At 39.6% G+C, this 21,510-nt stretch overlaps 1 protein-coding gene and 1 long non-coding RNA gene across 11 annotated transcripts in view; one reads left to right on the forward strand and one right to left on the reverse strand.

Moving 5' to 3' along the window:
- LOC137168017 (uncharacterized) overlaps positions 1–21,510 on the reverse strand; it is a 64,762-nt gene that overhangs the window by 41,365 nt on the left and 1,887 nt on the right. The window lies entirely within an intron of this gene.
- On the forward strand, positions 366–19,026 carry LOC137201311 (uncharacterized). 9 transcript variants are annotated; one of them, XM_067616288.1, is made up of 6 exons: positions 367–4,221; positions 6,404–11,289; positions 11,608–11,776; positions 11,885–12,603; positions 13,970–14,027; positions 16,618–19,026. In XM_067616288.1, exons 2-4 carry the CDS (start codon positions 10,263–10,265, stop codon positions 12,009–12,011), a joined length of 1,323 nt encoding a protein of 440 aa, XP_067472389.1. In that variant the 5' UTR covers positions 367–4,221; positions 6,404–10,262; the 3' UTR covers positions 12,012–12,603; positions 13,970–14,027; positions 16,618–19,026. The 9 variants fall into 9 exon arrangements, 2 of the variants coding, with proteins under 2 accessions (XP_067472389.1, XP_067472388.1); XM_067616287.1 differs by having other exon boundaries at positions 13,970–19,026; XR_010932158.1 differs by having other exon boundaries at positions 366–3,224; positions 3,704–4,221; positions 6,404–12,603; positions 13,970–19,026.

Genomic DNA, 21,510 nt, shown 5'->3' on the forward strand with positions numbered 1-21,510 from the left:
TTTATGCCCGAAGTTTATCCCGAAGGTTTATCCCGGAGGTTTATCCCGAGGTCTATACCGGAGTTTATGCCGGTGGTTTATCCCGAAGGTTTATCCCGGAGGTTTATCCCGAGGTCTATACCGGAGTTTATCCCGGAGGTTTATCCCGAGGTCTATACTGGGGTTTATGAACATAATTTTCGGAATACGTAAAGTAAGTAAAGGTTTCTACCGGGGTTTATGCCCGAAGTTTTATCCCGGAGGTTTATCCCGAGGTCTATACCGGGGTTTATGCCGGAGGTTTATCCCGAAGTTTATCCCGGACGTTTATCCCGAGGTCTATACCGGAGTTTATCCCGGAGGTTTATCCCGAGGTCTATACCGGGGTTTATGAACATAATTTTCGGAATACGTAAAGCCGAAGTTTATGCCGGATGTTTATCCGATAAACCTCACACACATAGTCACACATCATCCCGAAATTGATTCCCGAAAATGTGATAACATTGAACACTGCTCCTCAGAAACTGCAAAGTTTTCTGGGTATATACTCTGACCAGTTGTTGGACTTCGTATTGGAAAAAATATTTCAATCCCGTTGACAGACACAAGAACCGGATCCGGCATTCAGATGAAGGACTAACGATCAGTAAGTTTATGGATGATTAAATGGCCAAAATCTCGGCTCTTTACCTCCGAAAATGTGAAGCTACACTCTTCCGTAAGTGGGTCAAAAATAACCGGGATTACAATCAATATGCTATCCTCATCATTTATCACTAAATCATTGTTAGAATTTTATACAAGAATGATTGAACATTTGTGAAGTTTAATTGTCATTTTTAAACATGTTTTCAAGATTAAAAGAAATGTTCCTTTCAGACAAACTGTGTGTGAGATCATTGGTTTATTCTTATTTGATTGATTTATTTGTTTGCACGTTAAAAGTACAACTATTGTGAAAGATGTGATATGTTCACATAAGGTTGAAGTGTAAAAGCAGCTCTAACAGTTCAGTCTTCCTCGGCAGATGACATCAGCTGCTAGCAGTGATTCAGACTGCTGCTGAGTCGGTGAGTGAACTTTGATGTTGAACCTTTTCTGGCGCTGAACCTTGTTTGAGGACACAACAGTGTATTACACTCTACTGAGCAATGGCTCGATCTTCCTGCAATATGTGCCTCTCACATTGTGTTATGTACTCACTGATGTATGTTGTGCTGGACTTTGAACTCTTGATCACCTACACAAACCTGCACATTGTCCGTGCGTAAAACCCGCGGGAACATCTTTACGCACAGGCTACTTGGTTTTTGTGGCATGTGAAGTTTTCCTTGTTTGTTTTTCAGAATCACAGCAGTGTATCCAAGTTAGAATAACTTGATATTCTTCAGAAATGGAGATGCTTTTTTTTTCTTCTAAATACTGACATATAAAATCCCAGATCTGTCTGTGTGTAATGTGTAAATAAAGTTGAAATGAGGTCAATAAAATAAACATGTCATGTTGTAAATAGACAACTTGATGTAACCTTTCCTATTTGCCATTGTGCTGAAGGTTGTCAGTGGAAAATAAAAGAATGACAAAACAGCAATATTTCATGAAAACAAAACAAGCTTCGTTTTAACAATAATAAACTGTACTCAAAGTGCAAAGAAAGCAAAGAAAAAGGGAGGAGATCCCAGCCAAAAGGAACAAAAGATGGGGTTAGATTGTTCCCGTTCATGGTTTCATCTTTATTTGTTAATAAATGAGCATTCAGATGAGTGACTGTGATTATATTATCAATAGGCTAGATAATATCTGATGTATATTTAAAATAATGGTGTAGGCAACTTAAGAGAGCTTTACAACATTATCATACTCTTTGACACATTTTGTCTTTCACAGGATCCATTTACAAGCATCACTGAAAGTTAAAAATTAACTGTAAGGAAGGATATAAGTACAGTGGAAGCCACTTATAATGATCACGTCTGTCTGGGTCAAATATCAGTATAAGCAGATGATTATTATAACCTTTTCCTTTATTTGTCATGCAGAATACCATCTAATTGACATTCGTATATTTATTAGTCCCCATGAATATAAAGATACAGATTTTAACAACGGTTTCAAAATACAGTACAGCTGTTTCAAACGCCATGTGCACATTTTTGAAACGGTGAAATTAACTTAAATCCCCTCATTGTCATAAGTTTCGGGGAGACTACATTTTTCATTGAGAGAAAACGACTTTTTGTCTCTGTCATGATTTCAGTGTCCACGCAGCAGCAGCCACTTATCATGGGAGTAAAGTGCAAAAATAGATTTACATGGTTTAAAATGTTTTTCCATATGTTGTCATGTATGAAGAGACCCAAAATGAATACTGTAGGCTGACTGCTTGTTTTCTATAGGTGACTTATTCAAACAGCATAAATGTTGTATAGGAATGATTCTGTCTCAGAGCTTTTTGATAAGCAGCTGATCACTGTAACTTTATCACTATACGCAGTTACCACTGTATACATTTAAACACAGCAGAAGGTCATAGTTTGGGCTTTATTTAATTTTCTTTTGAATTAATAAATAAATCATTTCAAAATAATGCTGGCACACTTTGATTTCTTAAATGATAAATGCTAAGCTTTTAAATAAGAGTTGCGAGTGCGAAAAGACATGATGGAACCATCTTTTGAGAGTCTGTTTCTGTCTGTCGGACATTCTTTGACATGCAGCTGAGTTAAGCTTGACCTTAAGCCTGCCATGGAGCAGGCCACGGTAAAAAATATCCATAGATTTCACAGTGGAAAACTGTGAAACTGCAACAGTCCAAAACTGTAAATCAAAAAAAGGTTGAACACAGTTTTTGAAACGGTAGAACACTCTTCCATAATAAATACAAAATGTACCCATTAAAAAGTCAATAAGACCCTATAAGCTATAAAACAAACACAAAGGCTTAATTAACACACACACACACACACACACTCTAAATGCACTACTCAGCATATTAATGATCAATTAATGAGTGTGTGAAAGAGCTATGGATGGATGAACGGATGGATGTGTTATCCTTTAGGCATCACCCTCATGGACGGTGGTATATCTATGATCACCCTGGCCAAACAGGCCTATTTGCAGGCCTATTGAATCAATGAATTTTGAATATATTCATCTTCCTGGTTTTGAATCTATTCATCTTCTGGGGCAAGACCAGAAAGCCTCTGCACACACTTGGACGAAATCGAGCTCTGCACAAGGTAAGGTATGTCGTCATGATTGGTGAAATCATAAAACATATGAAAATGTCAATTCAACACATTGAAGAGTTCATTCTAATCGAAGTTATTAATGAGTGGTGTAATATTTAGACGCGTCTCGTGTTTACAGATTACTAGCTAAATTTGCTGCCTAATGACAAGTGCTTAGCATGTAGATTTTTGGCCATGTGTTGATGAAAACATTACTTTACAACTGTATTAAGCTTATGCTTCGATTAGACCTGCAACTTCAAGTGTAACCGAGATGGTCATGAAATGTCAATCACGTTTGTTTTTATCTGCATGCTTAGTAACGTCCTAATCGAAATCTCGCTTTGATTGAGAATTGCTAATCCATCCTGTGCACCGAAACGATATCCGATTTCATTAGCCAACGCTTTTGCTTGGTTACTGAGTGGTGGATAGAGTAGGCTATTTCCACTATTTGGGTTTTAACACAGTCCGTTTTTATGTTGCAGGTTTATTTTCTGCATTTGGGAGATTTCGCCGACTGGTAAGACATTGCTCAACTGTGTTATGGAATGTTAACGTAAAAGTGGCGCGGTGAAAAGTTTCTGGGGAGGCATGCTTGCTTGCTTTTTGGCCTCGCTGTCCTCTCGTACTTGTGGATTATTCTAACCGAACACACATTTTCGACATGCAGAGTAGCAGCTAGGTTAAGTGTGAGGCAGAAATACCGGTAGATAACATTGCTGTGGAGTTATCCCCAACATAAGTATAGGCTTCCATATGTTTGGAGCAGGTGTGACTCTTTTTTGTTATTTTTGTTATCAGCGAGGGTTGTTATCACCGAGTGGGGAGAGTATTAGCTTCGCTGTTGCCTGCAAAGTGCAGCTAACTAGCAGCTTGCTTGGGTTACTGTTTTGCGGTTTATTGAGTGGTGGAGACAGCAGGATTTCTGTTTCGCCGCCAAGAAGTTAACTCTGCCTGGTTTATTTTCTCCACTGAATGCACTGAATGGCATATTCGCCGACCGGTGAGACCTTGCTAAATGTTGTTGAGTAGATATGTAAAGGTGGCGTTTGCGTTGAGAACTCAGTTGGGTTGATTAGCGGTTGGGAGAGGGGCTTTTTCCTAGCTCGTTTTCCCCACGCTTTCCAGTCTCATACTAGAAGTGTTCCGTCTGAATGCGTAGTAGGTTCTGTGAGGTAGAAATAGATATTATTGCTGTGGAGTTATTCCATCTGTCCGACATTTGCTTAATTTTTATTTTGTTTGGAGTAAATTAAAAGTTTTTTTGCTCAGATTTTTTATTAGAGAGTGCTGTTATGAAAATAGCCTTCCTGCAGACAGCAAAGTGCAAAATAGTTACATATGCTAGTTGCTAGTTTCTGTGCATGCGGTTGGGGGAGGGGGAGGGTCCGTTAAATTTCAGCTAAATTTGAGGCAGAAAATGATTGTGAAGTTGTGAAGCTACTATTGCATTTTCCCAAATATTGCATTACCTTTTCTTTTGTTTGGGGGAGTGAATTGTAAGTTTTTTTCCCCTCAGTTAAATTTGAGGCAGAAAATGATTGCATTGCTGTGAAGTTACTATTGCATCTTCCCAAATATTGCATTACTTTTTATTTTGTTTGGAGAGTGAATTGTACGTTTTTCCCCCTCAGATTTGAGAGGACTGTAGCCTATATGAGTATATGGGCTGTAATATGAGAATAGCCATGCTGCTGCCAGCAAAGAGCAACTAAGGCAAGGTGAATAAATAGTTCAGATAGGCTAATGTTGTTTTCATTAATGACTTCACTATGTCCTATTCATGTTGCATTTGTGGTTTGTCTCTTGAGTCATTGAAGGCGTATGTTTTGCATTGCCAACTGCATCGCAATGAACCCCGCATAGTTTTCAAATGTGTTGAAGTTGGTTGTAAGCGTGTGTTTGCCAAATATGTCTCCTTAAAGGCTCACTGCTATCGCCATCATACTGGCAAATCAGTGTCTTCACAAGGCTTCACTATGGAATCCTTGAAATGCAGTTTCACTTTGTGAGTGCCACTGTGATGGCGTGAAAGGGTTGGTTGCACATCTAAAGGAGCACATAGATGGGGGATGTCCAGTGAACTGCCCAGTGGCAGGACGTAAAATGGTGTTCACTGTAAAATCTACCTTCACTGCCCATATGTCTAGAAGGCACAGGGACTGCCCTGTCAATGTCATCGAGGCTCATGTGGTAGCGGTAGGTCAACACACACTGTAACTACAGAGCAACCAGGCTGTCTGTCGGATAATGAAGACACTTTAGAACACAGTGGTTTTGAGGATCTGTATCTCAGAAATGTGTGTTTGTTCTACGCAAAGTTACAAGGGCAATATTTAGTTCCAACCTCTACTATCCAGATCATAGTGGAAGAGATGCAGAACATTCATGAGTTGGGGCAGACACATACATTGAGCAGGCTAAATGTACTTCTGCAAACACTGGTATCAGACGAAGTCAGAGGAAAAGTATGTGATGCTGTGAAGGAATCAGACTTGTTCTCAGCTTGCCACACTGGCCCAATGAGAACAGCCTACTCTAGGACTAAGTGTTTTAGAGAAATGTTTAACTTTGTGGAGCCCAAGCAACTGTTTTTGGGCAGAGATGAAAACAGAGAGAAGCGATTTGCCTACTATGTTCCAATCTTGGAGACACTGAAGAATATGCTCACATCAGGGTTTTGGAAGGGACTGATGTCAGAAAATCCTCCAGAAAATTCTCCAGACATTCTCAGTGATTGCTGTGATGGCAAGGTGTTTAAATCGAACACTTTCTTTCAGGATTTTCCAGCTTGCCTTAAGTTGATTTTGTACCAAGATGCCTTTGAGGTTGTGAACCCCTTGGGTTCAGCTAAAAGGAGACACAAACTTCTGGCTGTGTATTTCTCCCTACTAAATTTGCCCCCCCATATGCGATCAACCGTCGACCACATGCAGCTGGTGCTACTCTGTAGAGAAAAGGATTTTACAGAATTTGGCCATGCCAAAGTTTTCTCTGAGTTGGTATCTGACTTGAAAATGTTAGAGGAGAGTGGGATAACAGCTGATGAATCTGTTTTGAAAGGAACTCTCTACTGCATTGTTGGAGACAATCTTGGCTCACATTGCATTGGAGAGTTCACTGAAAACTTAAGCTCATCAGAACATTTTTGCAGATACTGTCTAATTTCTCGTTCTGAATTTCAGACTGACTGCACTTTGTCTGCTGTCCTACGAACACCCAAAAATTATTCTTCTGCAGTGGACCAGATTCAGATGACCGGCAACGTGGAAGTGCAAGGGATAAAATTCAGGTCAGTTTTCAATTCTTTGCAACACTATAATGTGTGTCTTCCTGGCTTGCCTCCTTGTCTAAGACATGATGTCTTTGAGAGTGTCCTCTCCTGACGTGGCACTGTATCTGAAGTACTTTGTGAAAAAAAGAAAATGGTTCACATACCCTCAATTGAACAGGCGGATTAAACAGTTCCAATTCAAAAACACAGATGCCTCCTCCAAGCCATGTGAAGTCAATCCTAAAACACAGAAACTGTCCGGTCATGCCATACAGAATTGGAACTTCTTGAGATTTTTGCCTCTGATCATTGGAGACAGAGTACAAGATCCACAGGACGATGTATGGCAATTGACCCTACAATTGAAGGACATAGTTGACTTCACATGTGCTCAGAGCATCTCAAGATCGCAGGTTGCTTACCTTGATGCTCTCATTCAGGAATACATGGACTCTCGGGAGACACTATTTCCTGAAACCAACTTGAGACCCAAACATCACTACTTGCGCCACTATCCAGGGTTGATGCTAAATTTTGGCCCATTGATTAAGGTCTGGGCTATGCGCTTTGAAAGTAAGCATAGCTACTTCAAAAGATGTGCAAGACAATTGAAGAATTTTAAAAACCTGCCTCTCACCCTTTCAAACCAACATCAGTTGTTACAGGCTTACCTTACAGCTGGATCTGTTGGTCCTCAAGATTTGCAAATGAAGGACTGTTGTTGGGACGGGCAGTAGTGCGTTGGTTATTAGCAATAATTCATAATTATCATAGATAATTATGAATTATGAAAATAAGATATTGTTAACCTTAATCAACAATTCGGCACCAACTGTTGGATCTGTGAGGAACACAGTTGATTATTTGCAATAATTATCAATTATCAAGGATAATTAACTAATTATGACAATTAATAGAATTATTAATATGAATTAACAAATACGGGGCACCACCCGGAAACCGGGACCAATAACCAAACCAGAACCAGAATGTTAATATCTGAGAGATATCAACATTCAAGGATGAACAAAAAAGGGTGAATTCGAGCTCTGACTCCTTCAATCAGCCACTTTTCACAATATTACACACAATAATGACAGAAGAACTTCTCTTTAAAGATATAACAGTGTTTATTAAACTTAGCAAAATTAACAAAGTTAACAAATGCTTCATTCAATAAACGACTATTCTAAAATCTAATCCTACCAAACAAACACAACAGCTATGTAAGGGTTGGACACATGCAGGGTAATGCATGTGCATGCGTGCGCGTGTGTGTGTGTGAGCGTGTGTGTGACAAGATGGCGACGGGGCCTGACGTGATGACGTCGTCGGTCTGCGACGCGGACGTGACTACGTGAGGAAGTCACGTCGCGCGAGAACCGGATGGCAGAAATGTGGCGGTGTCTTGGTTAGACAGAAACAAGACGGCACCGCCTAATGGACGGCGTCTCGCACTCACCCACTTCTGTGAAAAACACACGTCTGATGGCGGATAAGGAAAGACAAAGCGAAGCTTTGTCCGACGTTATCTGACCATCAGATGTGCAAAAGATGTCGGTGCGTGTATGCGTGTGCGCGCGCGTGTATGTGTTAGTCAGAAGAGAGAAGGAAGAAGGAGAGAGCGATCGTGAGAGGAAGAGAAGCTTTGTCCACAGACAGCGTGTGTACGGACGGCAGTATGTAACGCACGTTGTCTGGTTTCTGATCGACAAAGCAACTTACTTCCTCACTCACAATGGCACAAACACAGCAGTAGTCCCGAGCGGGACAAACACAAAACAGTCTAGCGTGGTGAACACAACTAAACAGGCAGCAAACTTAAAATACTCCTAAGAGTAAAACAGGAGAAATGGACTCGGCGGTCCGTCAACAGCACAACAAAACAATAGCAATAAAGCAAAAGCTAAATGCTATACAACAGCAACTGATGCTGATAAGAACACACAATTAACACTGCCTCTGCCCAGACTTATGCCTCTTACTTGGGTCACTTCAGAAAGCGAGCAGGGTGTGTGTGTAATCCGTCGTTATTTCCGGCTTTGTCCTGGGCTCGGATGCAGACGGTGGCCGTTCTCGCACGGTCGGCGAAAAGCACGGCAGCTGGCTCTCGGCGGCGTGGCGGAGAGAACAGCAGAGTCGACTCGGTGAAGAAGCATTTCTTCCGTCTCGAGGAAATTGAGGACGCTAGTTGCAGCAGCAGTCTCTCTCGGATCCGGGAATGTGTTCGGGTGAACACGGGCGAAGTCTCGTCTCGTCCGGCGAGGGGAGTCTTCGATGAGGGGAAAACACGTGCGTGGGATACCCCCTTTAGTCAGCTGACTCACAGAGGAACAGGAGTTACCCCTAGCTCAGTGACATGGGAAGGGCATGTACTTCAGGGCACGTTCAGTTTTTAAAGGGGCGGTGATGTCATGGCTGCATGATCAGGACGCTCCGCTGTGCAGGAGCGTCTCCGCCAATGAGACTGTATGTTGACTGCTCCCTGCTGAGGTGTGAAAATCGCAAAACATCCTTGGAAATGGAGTTCGCAATGGACTCCCATTGTCTAAGCAGCATTTTTGGCGCTATTTCTTTGTCTCGGGGAAAACAAAGGAATAAAGCACCTCGTGGTCAGGCCTCACAGGTTACATGTAGGCCTTCTTTGTGTGACCTCATGGTTTGAGGCCCAACACTGTTCACCGTTTTGTTCTGAGTTTTACTCTGAACAAATTAACAGTGCAGTGGTGCAGTTTGGTTTCACAGAGACAAATGCTAAGATCACAGCAGATGTTCAGTACAAAGGGATAACTTACAAGAGGGGTCAATTTGTTGTCACTAGGAATGATGATTTGGTTCAATTTGGTGAACTCATTCAGGTCATAGTGAAGGATGACACTGCTGTTCATTTTCTATTGAGACTACATGCCACAGAATTTTTGCCACACTACCGCATGTACTCTGTAAAAAACCCAAGTGAAAAATTGCAATGCTTTCACATTAATGACCTCCTAGATGCTTGGCCATTGTCATCCTACATCAAAGATGGACACCAGATTGTCCCATTGAGGCACAGCATATTGTCAATATAAATGTGAAACAGAAATTGTAGTGATGTACCAATCAGGAATTTTCCTCTCGAGGCAGAAATATAGGCCAAGACGGATTCAAATAACAGGATGATGGTCAATGTTCTTGCCATTTTTACCAAACGTAAAAGCCAGCTTCTGTCATAGTTTTGCTGTTTCATGAAAAATGTACTCATGCCCATGCCAAAAAAACCCCTACATGATTTTGCTAAGACACTTTTGTTTTGATACAGTTAAAAGCAAATGCAAGGTGCTTGTTTGCATAGAATGGTGATTGTTTGCATAGAATTGTGAATGTAACACAGTCCAAATTGTTTTTGTTTGTGACAGAAATGTCAGAATCCCAGACTGAAATGATCAGAAGGACCATTGCTACAGTATTTCCAGATTACTCTGAAGACATTCTAAGTTCAGTGATGGATGCTCTCAAAGCGGTGGGTGTAGAGACTTTGGATGACCTCCACTATATAACTGAAGTTGATTTGTTGCCCACACTAAAACCAGTTCAAGCCAGGAGACTTGTTACCTGGGCTAAAAATACTAAGTATTAAAGCTAACTTTCCTCACCATTGACTTCACAAAACCAGCATCCTTTTGTGTTGAAAAGTGGACAAATGTTTCCTTTGTCTAATTACAGAGTCTGTCACACCACCTTTGTCCTCAGTGTGTGCATCTCCACTGCCCAGCCATATCTTGACACACATGGTGTCTTCCTCCCCATCGCCCACTTCTTCTGTGACATCTTTGTCCTCAACATGCAACACACCATCCTCTTCAGTCAACTGGATTGAGAAGTTTGAAATTCCTTGGGCTAAACTCCCTGAAGAGCTCATGCAATGTCTGGCAAGACAGAAAAGGCCTTCCCCAAAACTTAGACGTGAAATGATCAGGGTTGTTGTAGCAGCTGTAATCAAGGTGTGCAACAATCCTACCAAACAGAACATGACACAGATTGCTAAGAGGATGGTGGCGAAGTACCCAAAGTCTCTCCAAGACGTCATTGATGGTGACGTCGTTGGTTCTGGATATGACTCGATTGCCAAGCAGCTACAGACTCAGGTGGAGAACGTAAAAAGACCAGACACGCCAAAAATAAAAAGACGTAAACAAGACACTGAGGAAGAGGACACAGATGAAGTCACACCAAGCCAACGAGCAACTGTGCAGGACACCTATGGGTGTGTGAAGTGGGATCCAAAGTTTATGCCAGTGACTGAAACTGTGGAGTCTCAGAAGATTAAGAAAGAACAAATGAAGAAGATGCACGAGGACATGCATTACAATGCAGAGGAGATCAAAAAGTTGGTTGTGGCAACTTACTTCTCCCAAAGAGGAGACATCAACAAAGGAGTGACCTTAAAGCACCTTCGTCAAGAGTGGCCTTTTCTGTTTAAAGAGCCTGGCATGGCTGCACACTTTGAAGAATTGACTGGTCTTAGTCTCATCGGCACCTTCATTGGAAATGTGGAAAGAAAGGGCAGACGTCTTCTGGAATTCTTCAGACATGTGATTGCACCAAAAAACAAAAAGGTCCAGGATGTGCTGATGAAATGCCATGCTGCAAAAGGGCCATCAGGCAGGTGCACAGAGATCATTGAGATGTTTATCCTTCTGATGACCCGTTTCACTGAGAAGAAAGAAAGCCTTTTCCATTTCGTTGATGATACTTGTCTGGCCCATGAGATTGAACTGCAGAGGCTTCCACCAAACCCCTGTATCATTGTGTGTGGTAAGTTTGCCTAAACCCTCAAGGTGTACTGAATGCTGGTGTACTGAATTGACTTTTTCCTGTTGTACTGAAATGACTTGGGGATAGGGGGTGGGGTTCAGTGGATGATTTGAGTCCAATGTTTGCGTGGGGTTTGGTGGATTAATGTGTCTCTAATGTGTGCCTGCTAGTCCAGGTATGGAGGTTGTTCAGTCTGCTGCCATCATGTTGGAGGGGTGGGTGGGTTTACAGGAGGCATCACAGGTTTCTTAATGTGAACCACAGTTTAACTCTTTTGTTATTGGCTGTTTGTTTTGTTCTTTGTACCTGTCATTTTAGGGTCCTCCTGTTTTGCAGCCCAGACGTACATGCTGTCCATTGACCAGGAGGTGGTCAATGACCACATCACTTCTTTCATGTTGGCTGTCTGTCTGATGTTTGGGAGCTACTACGTTTTCAACATTCATTACCCAGTGGAGCTCCGCTCCACACTGGAGTTTCTCCAGAGGTAATTTTGTCATTTTACATTGTAACAATAGATGGTCATACTCTATCCTTATCCTTTATTATTTACCCTCTAAAGTTATGTAAAACGTGCACATTTGTTTTACTTAAGGTGCTTCTTCGCCATAAACCCGGAAAGAGGAACAAAGGTTGAATGGAGAAAACAGAAGAAAGTGCTCCAGGTCAATCCCAGAGTGCTAACATTGATTTCAGACCTGGCCGACTATGAGTGGAAATAGAGTAGCCTATCGACATGTTTCAAAGAGATGCCTAGGGCAGTTCCTGTTGTTTAACGTTACAGTTTTTGCTGATATGGTATGTCTGTTAATGATTTGTTACTGTTACTGAGTCTGTTTCCGATCTGGCTGACTATAGATGGAAATATTGGAAATATAATGGAAATAGTGCCGACACTATGGTTAATGAGAGGAGAGAGAATACTGACATGATGTTTAAAATAAATGTATAGAGTACTTACTATTGTTTTAGGTTACAGAGTTGCTGATATTGAAAAGAGCGTTAAAATTTGTTACTGATTTCAGATATGGCCGACTACACACTGTAAAACCGAACAGTATAAGCTTATTAAAAATGATGAGTTGTATTATTAAATTAAAAACAGCTATTACAAGGCAAAATGTTTGAGTTATTTCAACGAATTTTTAATTTTAAGTGTACAGTACTTAACCACTTTAATGATTTTGATATATTGTACTCAAATAATTTGATAGTAATCACTTAATCCGCGTGACGTCACGCACGTGCGTACGTGCCTCTTCGCCAAAGTGGAAATGTCCGCCATTACTGCTGCTACATCCCTGCAGTGCACAGGTAAGAAGTTTGCTTAAACGTTTTTTGCATGTGAGTTCTTTAAATATATTTAGAGCCTAAAGCGAAAGAAAGAGAGATTGGTAAACTTGCTGTGGGACTGCTTGTGACGATATTTTAAGCGAAACGTGCTGTGGCATGCAGCAAGTTTCTCGACCTGACCAGCTAATTGTTGCTAACTTTAACTGTTACCATGCTGGCTGCAATGAAAGCGGTCATATGGTTTTCCGTGGTTGCCTTAATATTTTATTCGTTAGTTTAGTTACGTGTTTTGTCGGGTTTAATTAACGTAACTAATATTTGGCGTGTCTTAGAGTTACTTCATGCATTTGAAAAAACTGTTAACCATATCTGCCTAATTAAAGAGTGAAAGGCAATTAAAACGTTGAAAACACTGAAAGTTAACGTTAATTATTAGAGTACACAACAATAATAGTTATTCTAATGTTTCCCGTTGAGGCGGACCGTTTGTGATGCATTAATTTATTTGTGCAGGCTTTTTAAGTTTTCTGGTTCTTTTCTCAACCAGAAATTGGCGGCATGCGACCCCATTTTAATCGGGCAAGTTTTGGCAAGTTTCAGTAAAGGCAATGGTTTGCATTCAGTTTTTGCCCCGATGTAATGCTGGAACGTTTTACTACACGTCATGTATTTTAGTAAGGAGAGATCATTAAAAAAAATTAGTCTTGTGATTTGTGTGTGAAATAACACTCTCATGGTCAAGGTCAGGGCACAGTGTCCAGGGTTTGTGCAGTAACCTGACCTCCAAAGATTAGCAGTGTTGACGAAAACATAATAAGTAAAAAGAAAAACACCCAACATCCTTATTTGCCTGCTAAACTTAAGAGCCAGTATAGACTTTTGTTTGTTATATTTATTTGGTGATAAAAGGACCGTTCTAACCATTTGTATTTTTTTTTCCTATGAATGTATGAGGATTTTTACTTAGCCAAAGTTTAAATATATTAAGTAGCCTGTTACATTTTTTGCTAAATTACACCCAGAAAAGCCTTTAGACGATCAAGGCATCAGCAAGACATAACATTACATTAGTAACCTGCTGAATGTATTTATTCTATGTTGCCCTCACCTTTTAGGATTTTGACATGGAAGACAACTTATTGTGCAAAGAAAGAGAAAATAAATAGCTTAATTTTTTGAGACCAAAAAGAACAAAGTGTTTTTCGGGTGTCCTTGGGTTTTGTATATTATATAGTATATTATTATATTAAGTTTCTGAAACACCATATTTCATGTAATTTCTGTAATGTAAGGTAACTGACAATTATTCAATGCTTCTCTATTACTTTGCTCTGGTTTTGTAAAAAGATTGCAGCCTATCTCACTTTTCAATCTCTTCTCTCTTCAGGTTGAAATTGAAGCAACAAAAGACTGGCTGAGATACAGATACCAGATTCTTCAATCTGGTATGTTTATAATGCTCTGCTCGTACCAGTTCTCACTCTAAATATTAGAGTTGTAAATAGAATTTTGGTTTCCAATGGCTTGGAGGTGCAAACTCTGTGCTACTCTCTTTGATAGAAAGGCACAGTTGCTTGAACATTATCGTTTACATCATAGCAATGTCTCCTCAGTCAATCAATTGCCTCGTCTCTATGACAACTGTGTCTGCACATTTCATTCAGTAAATGCATTGAAAATTCACCTAACCCGGTTACATACTCAGACGCTTGTGCAAAGTGACAATCAAGAAGGATATGTGTCATTTGTCTGTGCTGTGTGTAAATTTAAAGAACCTTTTAATGACAAAACTCTTCTCAGTCATTTAAGGATGCATTTAAAACAACACGAGATGGTGGATTGTCCATTCAAAAATTGTCAGTACCGCACTAATGTGTATTCCTCCTTTAATGCCCACAAAAGTAGGAATCATCTAGGCTGTGAATTCTCAGATTTTAAGACAGAAATTGTCTTGACAGAAACTGACGGCCAACCCATTCAGAACCAAGTTGAATCTGATGAGGCTGGTCCGTCTCAGAATTTTCTTGAGCTGGAAGCTCCAGAGTGTAATCCTCCCGACTCTGGATATGACGCTGGTGAATTGCAAACTCAACTGAGAAAAAATTTGGCTTCTTTGTTCTTGAAAATGCACAGTGTTCTGCATGTGTCAGAGACAGCGATACAAGACATAGTGGAAAATCTGGCACAAATATTCACGTTGTCCAAACCCCTTGTGAGAGACTCTGTCATCAAGGTTTTAGGAGAGCATGATCAGTCTATCAATGAGGCCCTTCTTGAGGAATTGGTGGAAGCTGTCATGAAAAGTAATGTTTTTGTCAGTGCTACTGCTGAAGGTGCAGAGCTGTCCAGTGCTAAACGGAGGAAAACATTTGTAAGAAGTCACTACCCTCTGGTAATGCCAGTGCAATATGCTGTGGATTCCCTTGGACACACAGCAGTGTATGTTCCAATACTACAGATGCTTCAAACAATGTTTAAAAATACAGATCTTCTTGACAAGATTCAAGAAACTAAACCATCACCACCTGGAATGTACATGTCTCATGAAGATGGAATGTATTTCAAAGAAAATCAATTGTTGTCAGCGGCAGAAGACCTTAAGTTGTCTCTGATTTTATATGTGGATGACATTGAACTAGCTAATCCTTTAGGCACAGCTAGAAAGATCCACAAGCTTTGTGCGGTGTACTGGATGCTAGCCAATGTGCCCAGTATATATAGGTCCAGCCTTCATATCATACAACTAGCTCTGTTGTGCAAAGTACCTGATCTGCAGAGTTGTGGTTATGAAAGTGTTCTTTCACCTTTGCTGAAAGACTTGCATACTCTTGAGCAGGATGGCATTTTTATCGAACCTGTCGGCCAATGCGTAAAGGGCACTGTCATGTGTGTTGCTGCTGATAATTTGGCTGCCCATGGTCTGGCAGGCTTTGTGCAGTGTTTCAGAGGACACTATGTCTGCAGATTTTGTTGCTGTACTACAGACCAAATACAGTCCACTGAAGTTTCTGAAGGAGAGTTTAGCATGAGAACAAGGGCCTCCCATGACGTACATGTGCAGAATGTTGTGCAAGGAGAAAATGCATCTCATTTTGGTGTAAAGGCTGAGTGCACTCTCAGTAAGACACTACAGCATTTTCATCCTATTTCTGGTTTCCCACCTGATATACTTCACGACCTTTTTGAAGGTATTGTGCCAGTTGAGTTGGCCTTGTGCATTCGTGAAATGATTCGTCTTAAGTATTTCACTCTTGAATATCTTAACACAAAAATACGTTCATTTCCATATCAGCACTCTGATAGGCTTGATAAACCACAACCAATCCCAAAGAATTTTGCGGCCAAACTAAGCATTGGTGGAAATGGACATGAAAATTCCACTTTGCTGAGGTTATTGCCCCTTATGGTGGGAAGTAAAGTTCCTGAAGGAGATGAAACCTGGGCTATTTTGATGGACCTGAAAGAAATCGTGCAGCTAGTACTCTCCCCATCTTTCACAGAAGATTCCATCCAGTACATGCAGACTAAGATAAGTGATCACAGACAGGGTCTTCAAGCAGTGTTTCCAGATTTTAAGCTCCGACCCAAACATCATTACCTTGAGCACTACCCAGAACTAACAAGATGTTTTGGGCCTCTGGTTCACTTATGGACCATGAGGTTTGAGGGAAAACATCGCTTTTTCAAAAGGGTGATACATGACACACAGAATTTCAAGAATGTCTTGAAAACTCTTGCAACCAGGCATCAGCACATGATGGCGTATCACCTCAGTGCACCATTGTTTTTCAGACCCCACACACGAGCCTCAAGTGTCACCTCTGTCCAAATCGCCACACTGCCGCAAGTGGCCAAAGACTTCATAGAGACAAAGACAGAAAGCCAAAACATATATAGTACTTCAAAGGTCTCCATAAATGGCACAGATTTTGCAAATGGAATGTTTGTGTCTGCAGACCAGACTGGAGGACTTCCAAATTTCAGCAGAATTGAACGTGTTCTGCTTGTGGATAACTCTGTTTCCTTTCTTTGCAGGAACTACAAGTGCTGGTACAGTGAGCATTTACGATCATTTGAGCTGACATCAACAGGCAACACCTCTGTGCTTCAGCTGTCAGAGTTAAATGACACTGTAAGTCTCATGGCGTATGATATTGATGGGCATTTGATGTTAACGCAGAAAAGATTTATTTTGATCAGAGACTTGCAGGATTAAAATGTATTTGGAAATGAGGATCTATAGACAGTGGAGAAAATAATCTGCCCTCTGCTGGAAATAATCAGTGCCAGTGACACTGCCCACCACAACAAGCCAATAAAGACTAACTGAACAGATTGTTTTGTTTATTGCAAACGGCAGGCGTTTGAAGTTAATGATACTCATCAAAAACAATATTTTTTTTCATTCTAAAATGAAAATTTGAAGTACATTTCTGGCATTTCTTTTGAACAACATCATGATTATATGTTATCAAACTGGATGGTTCCCTTCAATCGATGTAAGTCAGTATATTTATTTTGATCAAAGAGTCAAATTTCTTTGTTACTCTAATCCAGTAAATCACTGATTATACAAGTTGAAAAATTTCAGAGTTTGAATATTACCATTAAAATTATAGTCATATGAATAGAATGGACACAAATCAGAAAACAGGCATGTGTTGAATATGCTTTTCAATCATGGGTGTCTTTGAAATTACGATGTTTCCATATGCAATAAATCCTGCTTTAATTAATGTTATGTTTTTCTTGGGGGTTAAGGTTACGATCACAGTACACATTCAAAGATTTGTAGACTGGAATGAGGTATAATAAATAACTGGACTGAACATGATTAATAAATGTCTATTCATTTTATTAATCAAAAATAATGCCTCTGCCACTGTGTGAATGAATGAAAATCCACATCTTGGAGAAAACAATTCTGAGTACATGCCATTCAAATTTACCATATTGTATGGATATTGATAATTTTGATAACTTAATAACTGGTTCTAGCCCAATTTCTGTTTGCCTGAATCATTCATACTCTCCAAAATATACAATTTCATGATCTATTCCAAGCTTCAGTTTGCTTCAGTATGCTTAAATATTAAGTGGCCATTTCTCACTGTTGTCACTTGGACTGCAAACTCCAGTGTAAATTAGTCAAATCTATAGTTACATGAAAATAAACAGTACCATGGAAATTCCATAGTGCTACCTTTTTTTTGTAATGCTGAAATCCTGCCCTTGAAGCAATGGTAATATTACCAAGTTTCAGGTTTATCTTAATAAATGCCATAGTTGCTATGCCATGTGTCAACAAAATGTACACTCGCCCCTAAAAGATTAATTGCTTATTTTTTATTTTATGTTACATATGGTGAATCAAATCACATTCATAGATTGTAATTTTTTTTTTTTACTGCTATTTGTCTTCTGATAAGCCACTGATATATTTTTCAGCAATCACCCTTTAGAAATAGCTGAGGGAGTCTAGGGCCTAAGGTAACCCTTCTGTTGTTGTCTGCAGGTGGCGCAGTCTGAACCAGACATTGGTGACTTACCGGTTGGGCTCTTGATCAGTGCCACTTCAGATGCCATGTACCTCTGCCCAGAGAAGGTTGCGGTCGTGCTCGAGGGTAAAACAGTCATTGATTTTCCCACATTCGCTGACGCATTTGTAGTGCTTTTCGCACTGATTTATGCACTGCATCTGAATTACCCAAAAGACATGGCAAATACTTTTGACTTCACTCAGAAAGTCTTGATGGGTCTGGAGGATGGAAACATGAGACCCAGGGTCTTGAGCCTCAAAAATGAACTTTTGGCAGTGGAGTAGTTTGTTCCTGTTTTAAAACATCTTAGAGATGTGTTTTTCAAAGATTTTTATTGTTCAATTTTGAATGTGTTAATGTTCAAGAAAACTCATTCTGTACTGGTAAGATCCCATACCATGCGGTTGTCCACTATGTGGTTCTTTTGTCAGGCCATTTTGTTAGGCCCTTGCACTATTGTTCAATGTTACTGTTCCTGTTTTTGCACTGAATGGAAGCGTATAGGGCAAGATATTGATGTATAACGTGAAAGTTGTCAACCAGCAGAGATATTGCCTTAATATTCATTGTCATGTAACTCTTTTTAATATGCGGCCATTATAAGCAAACTGAAAAATTGGTGAACAGAACGGTTTATGGCAATATTTGGATAATTTTGGTATCAATTGCCTTTCCTTGTCAGGAAACGTACAAAAATGTTTTTAACTTGCCACGATTGTATATTAATATCATGATAAAAATTGGCACGTACCATTATAGGAGTATATACATATTGTCCACTTCTATAGTTTGGGGAAAAAAGTAATTTCCCAAAGGCCCCTGCACTGTTTTTGAAGGTGTTATCGTGCTAATTTCAGTGTAAAATGTTTTTGGTTACTAAATAAAATAGTAACTTGCATTTGAATCATCTGTGTTAATGTGTTTTTAATGTTTACTCAAAATATGTTTGTATTTTTTAGTCAAATCTACTTAATAAAATTGATGTAATCAGTTTCAAAAAAAAAATTAAGTTGCCTCACATGGAATTTTGAGTTAAAATTTCAAGTGAAATATTTAAGTATAGGGAGGATTGTACAACTTTGTTGAACTTAAACAAGTTAAGTTCACATAAAGTGAAAATAGCTTTACCAAGAAATTAAACATTTTCTGGTTAAGTAACAAAAATTTTACGGTTAGCTATACTTGATTTTTATTAGTAGTCTGAAAACAAAATACTGAGTAATAATGATGTAAGTAAGAAAGTTTATGTAACTTAAAATATTGAGTATGTGTCACTAGAAATTACTTAGTAAAAACTACTTGAACAAGTATGTTTCTTTAACTTAGAAAATGGAATAATTATCACTTAAAATTTTCGATGTAATCTGTTTCAACAATTATTTTAAGTTATATTAACTTATCGGGTTTTACAGTGTGACATCAACATTTATTCTGCCAAAATGGCACACGTGGGTAAGCTGTATTTATTACGGTAATATTTTGGCAACCCAGCTCCCAGTTTTCCACCATTAAAATATTGTTAGTGCCTTCACCGTACTTATTACAATTAAGTGCTGTAAACAAGCGGCAGATTTCTACTGTATTTTTTACAGTAAAATTCTGGCAACTCAGCTGCCAGTTTTTCACCGTTAAAATAACAGACGTCCTTTCACTGTATTTATCGCAGTTAAGTTCTGTAACCGAGATGCAGATTTATTCTGTATTTTTTACAGTAAAAGTCTGGCAACTCAGGTGCCAGATTTTCACCGTAAAATTTACGGATTATTTTTTACAGTGTAAGTTACCATGGTTACTAAACTGGAACTCATATAAGCCACAGTGATGGAACAGAACTCTCACTTAAATTAGCAAGGCTTATTGAAATAAGCCAAGCTATGCCATTTAGCCAGCTTGATGGAACATCCCCCGGCAGTCATTGCTGAAGGATCGTGTACTGTATTTTTCTGCCACGGAGGAAATAAATTCATGACGAGTGAAAATGAGTCCAAAACATCTTCCGATTGCAGAAACGGAATATATCAAACTGCCAGATTAACTTTACCCCTGTCACAGACAGGTGACACAGGCAGTCTTATGTATCTGTTAACTGCCAGAGAAAATAACTTTTGACCATTTCCTGAGAGCCTGTTAGAAGAGTGCGTGACTGAACTTTAAAACACAACATGTATCGATACTTACACTGTGCAGTGTTCAGCTGCCTGTGCTTATCACATAATGTTAATTGTTTGCTAATGTAAGCTACTGGGCTAGCTACATATTTGCAGGAGAAATCTTGCACTCCTGTTGATGCTCAGTGTGATGACGGAGACACTGGGAAATGTTCAGTCTATTTATTTGCTTCGTCGCATGTAGTTTTAAATGAGGAAATCCGCAACTTTCTTTTAAGGGCACAACGGCCAGTTCAAAAGAGGGCACGCCAAACTGGCCGTGTGGGTAATTAATTTTTGACGGGCATTACGGCCACACCCCAAGAGCAACAGCACTGGCCGTTTGGCTGTAGTATTATTCCTGCCCTGGAATAGGTGAAAATAACACATTTATACTGCATGCAAGAAACTGCATGGGATTAGCATAAAGTGGGCATGTGTGTAAAGGGGAGACTCATCAGTAACCACAGAACCCATTTTCCATTCACATATATTGAGGTGAGAGGTCAAGGGACCCCTTTAAAAATGGCCATGTCAGTTTTTCCCTCGCCAAAATTTAGCCTCTCTTTATTTAGCCCTCTTCCCGACAAGCTAGCATGACATAGTTAATGCCAATAGATGCCTTAGGTTGTATAGTTTCATATGGTAATAGCTTTAAAACTGAGCCCACTACAGCCTCTTAAAGACAGTCACGTCAGATGAGGACGCCGGCGTCCTTGTGGAGTTTAAGAGGTTAATAATAGCTATCCGCCAAAAAGTCATAACATCTGCTGTGACAAAAAATATTACATAGCACAATACAGTAGTAAATATACTTAAATTAAGATTCACTATAATGTTAAAAGCCTTGCATTTTCATATTTCATTAATTTCAGAATCTGGCCCCAGACTGAAATTTTACACAATGCAATATTTGGATATAATATCTATTTTATCTCCAAGCTTTCACTGCTCCGACAAATATTTCATATTGTAATTAAAATATCTAAATATGTTCCAGGCACATGTAGCCACACTGTGCAATGTTGTATAAAATATGAACCAGCACAGAGACCTTTATCGAGTATTAGACATATTGAATAATAAATAACAGTGATGATTGATGACCACCAAGGGACAGAGAAATCCACAAAAATTATGGGCGTAGGCAAATGTACATGAATGTACAATAAGTGTATTTTTTAGGACCTGAGACCACGTATATGAACTTTAAAATTTAAAATATTCAGTGTTTTATCTTG

Source organism: Thunnus thynnus, chromosome 17 (genome assembly GCF_963924715.1).
Source record: "Thunnus thynnus chromosome 17, fThuThy2.1, whole genome shotgun sequence".
Taxonomy (NCBI): Eukaryota; Metazoa; Chordata; class Actinopteri; order Scombriformes; family Scombridae; genus Thunnus; species Thunnus thynnus.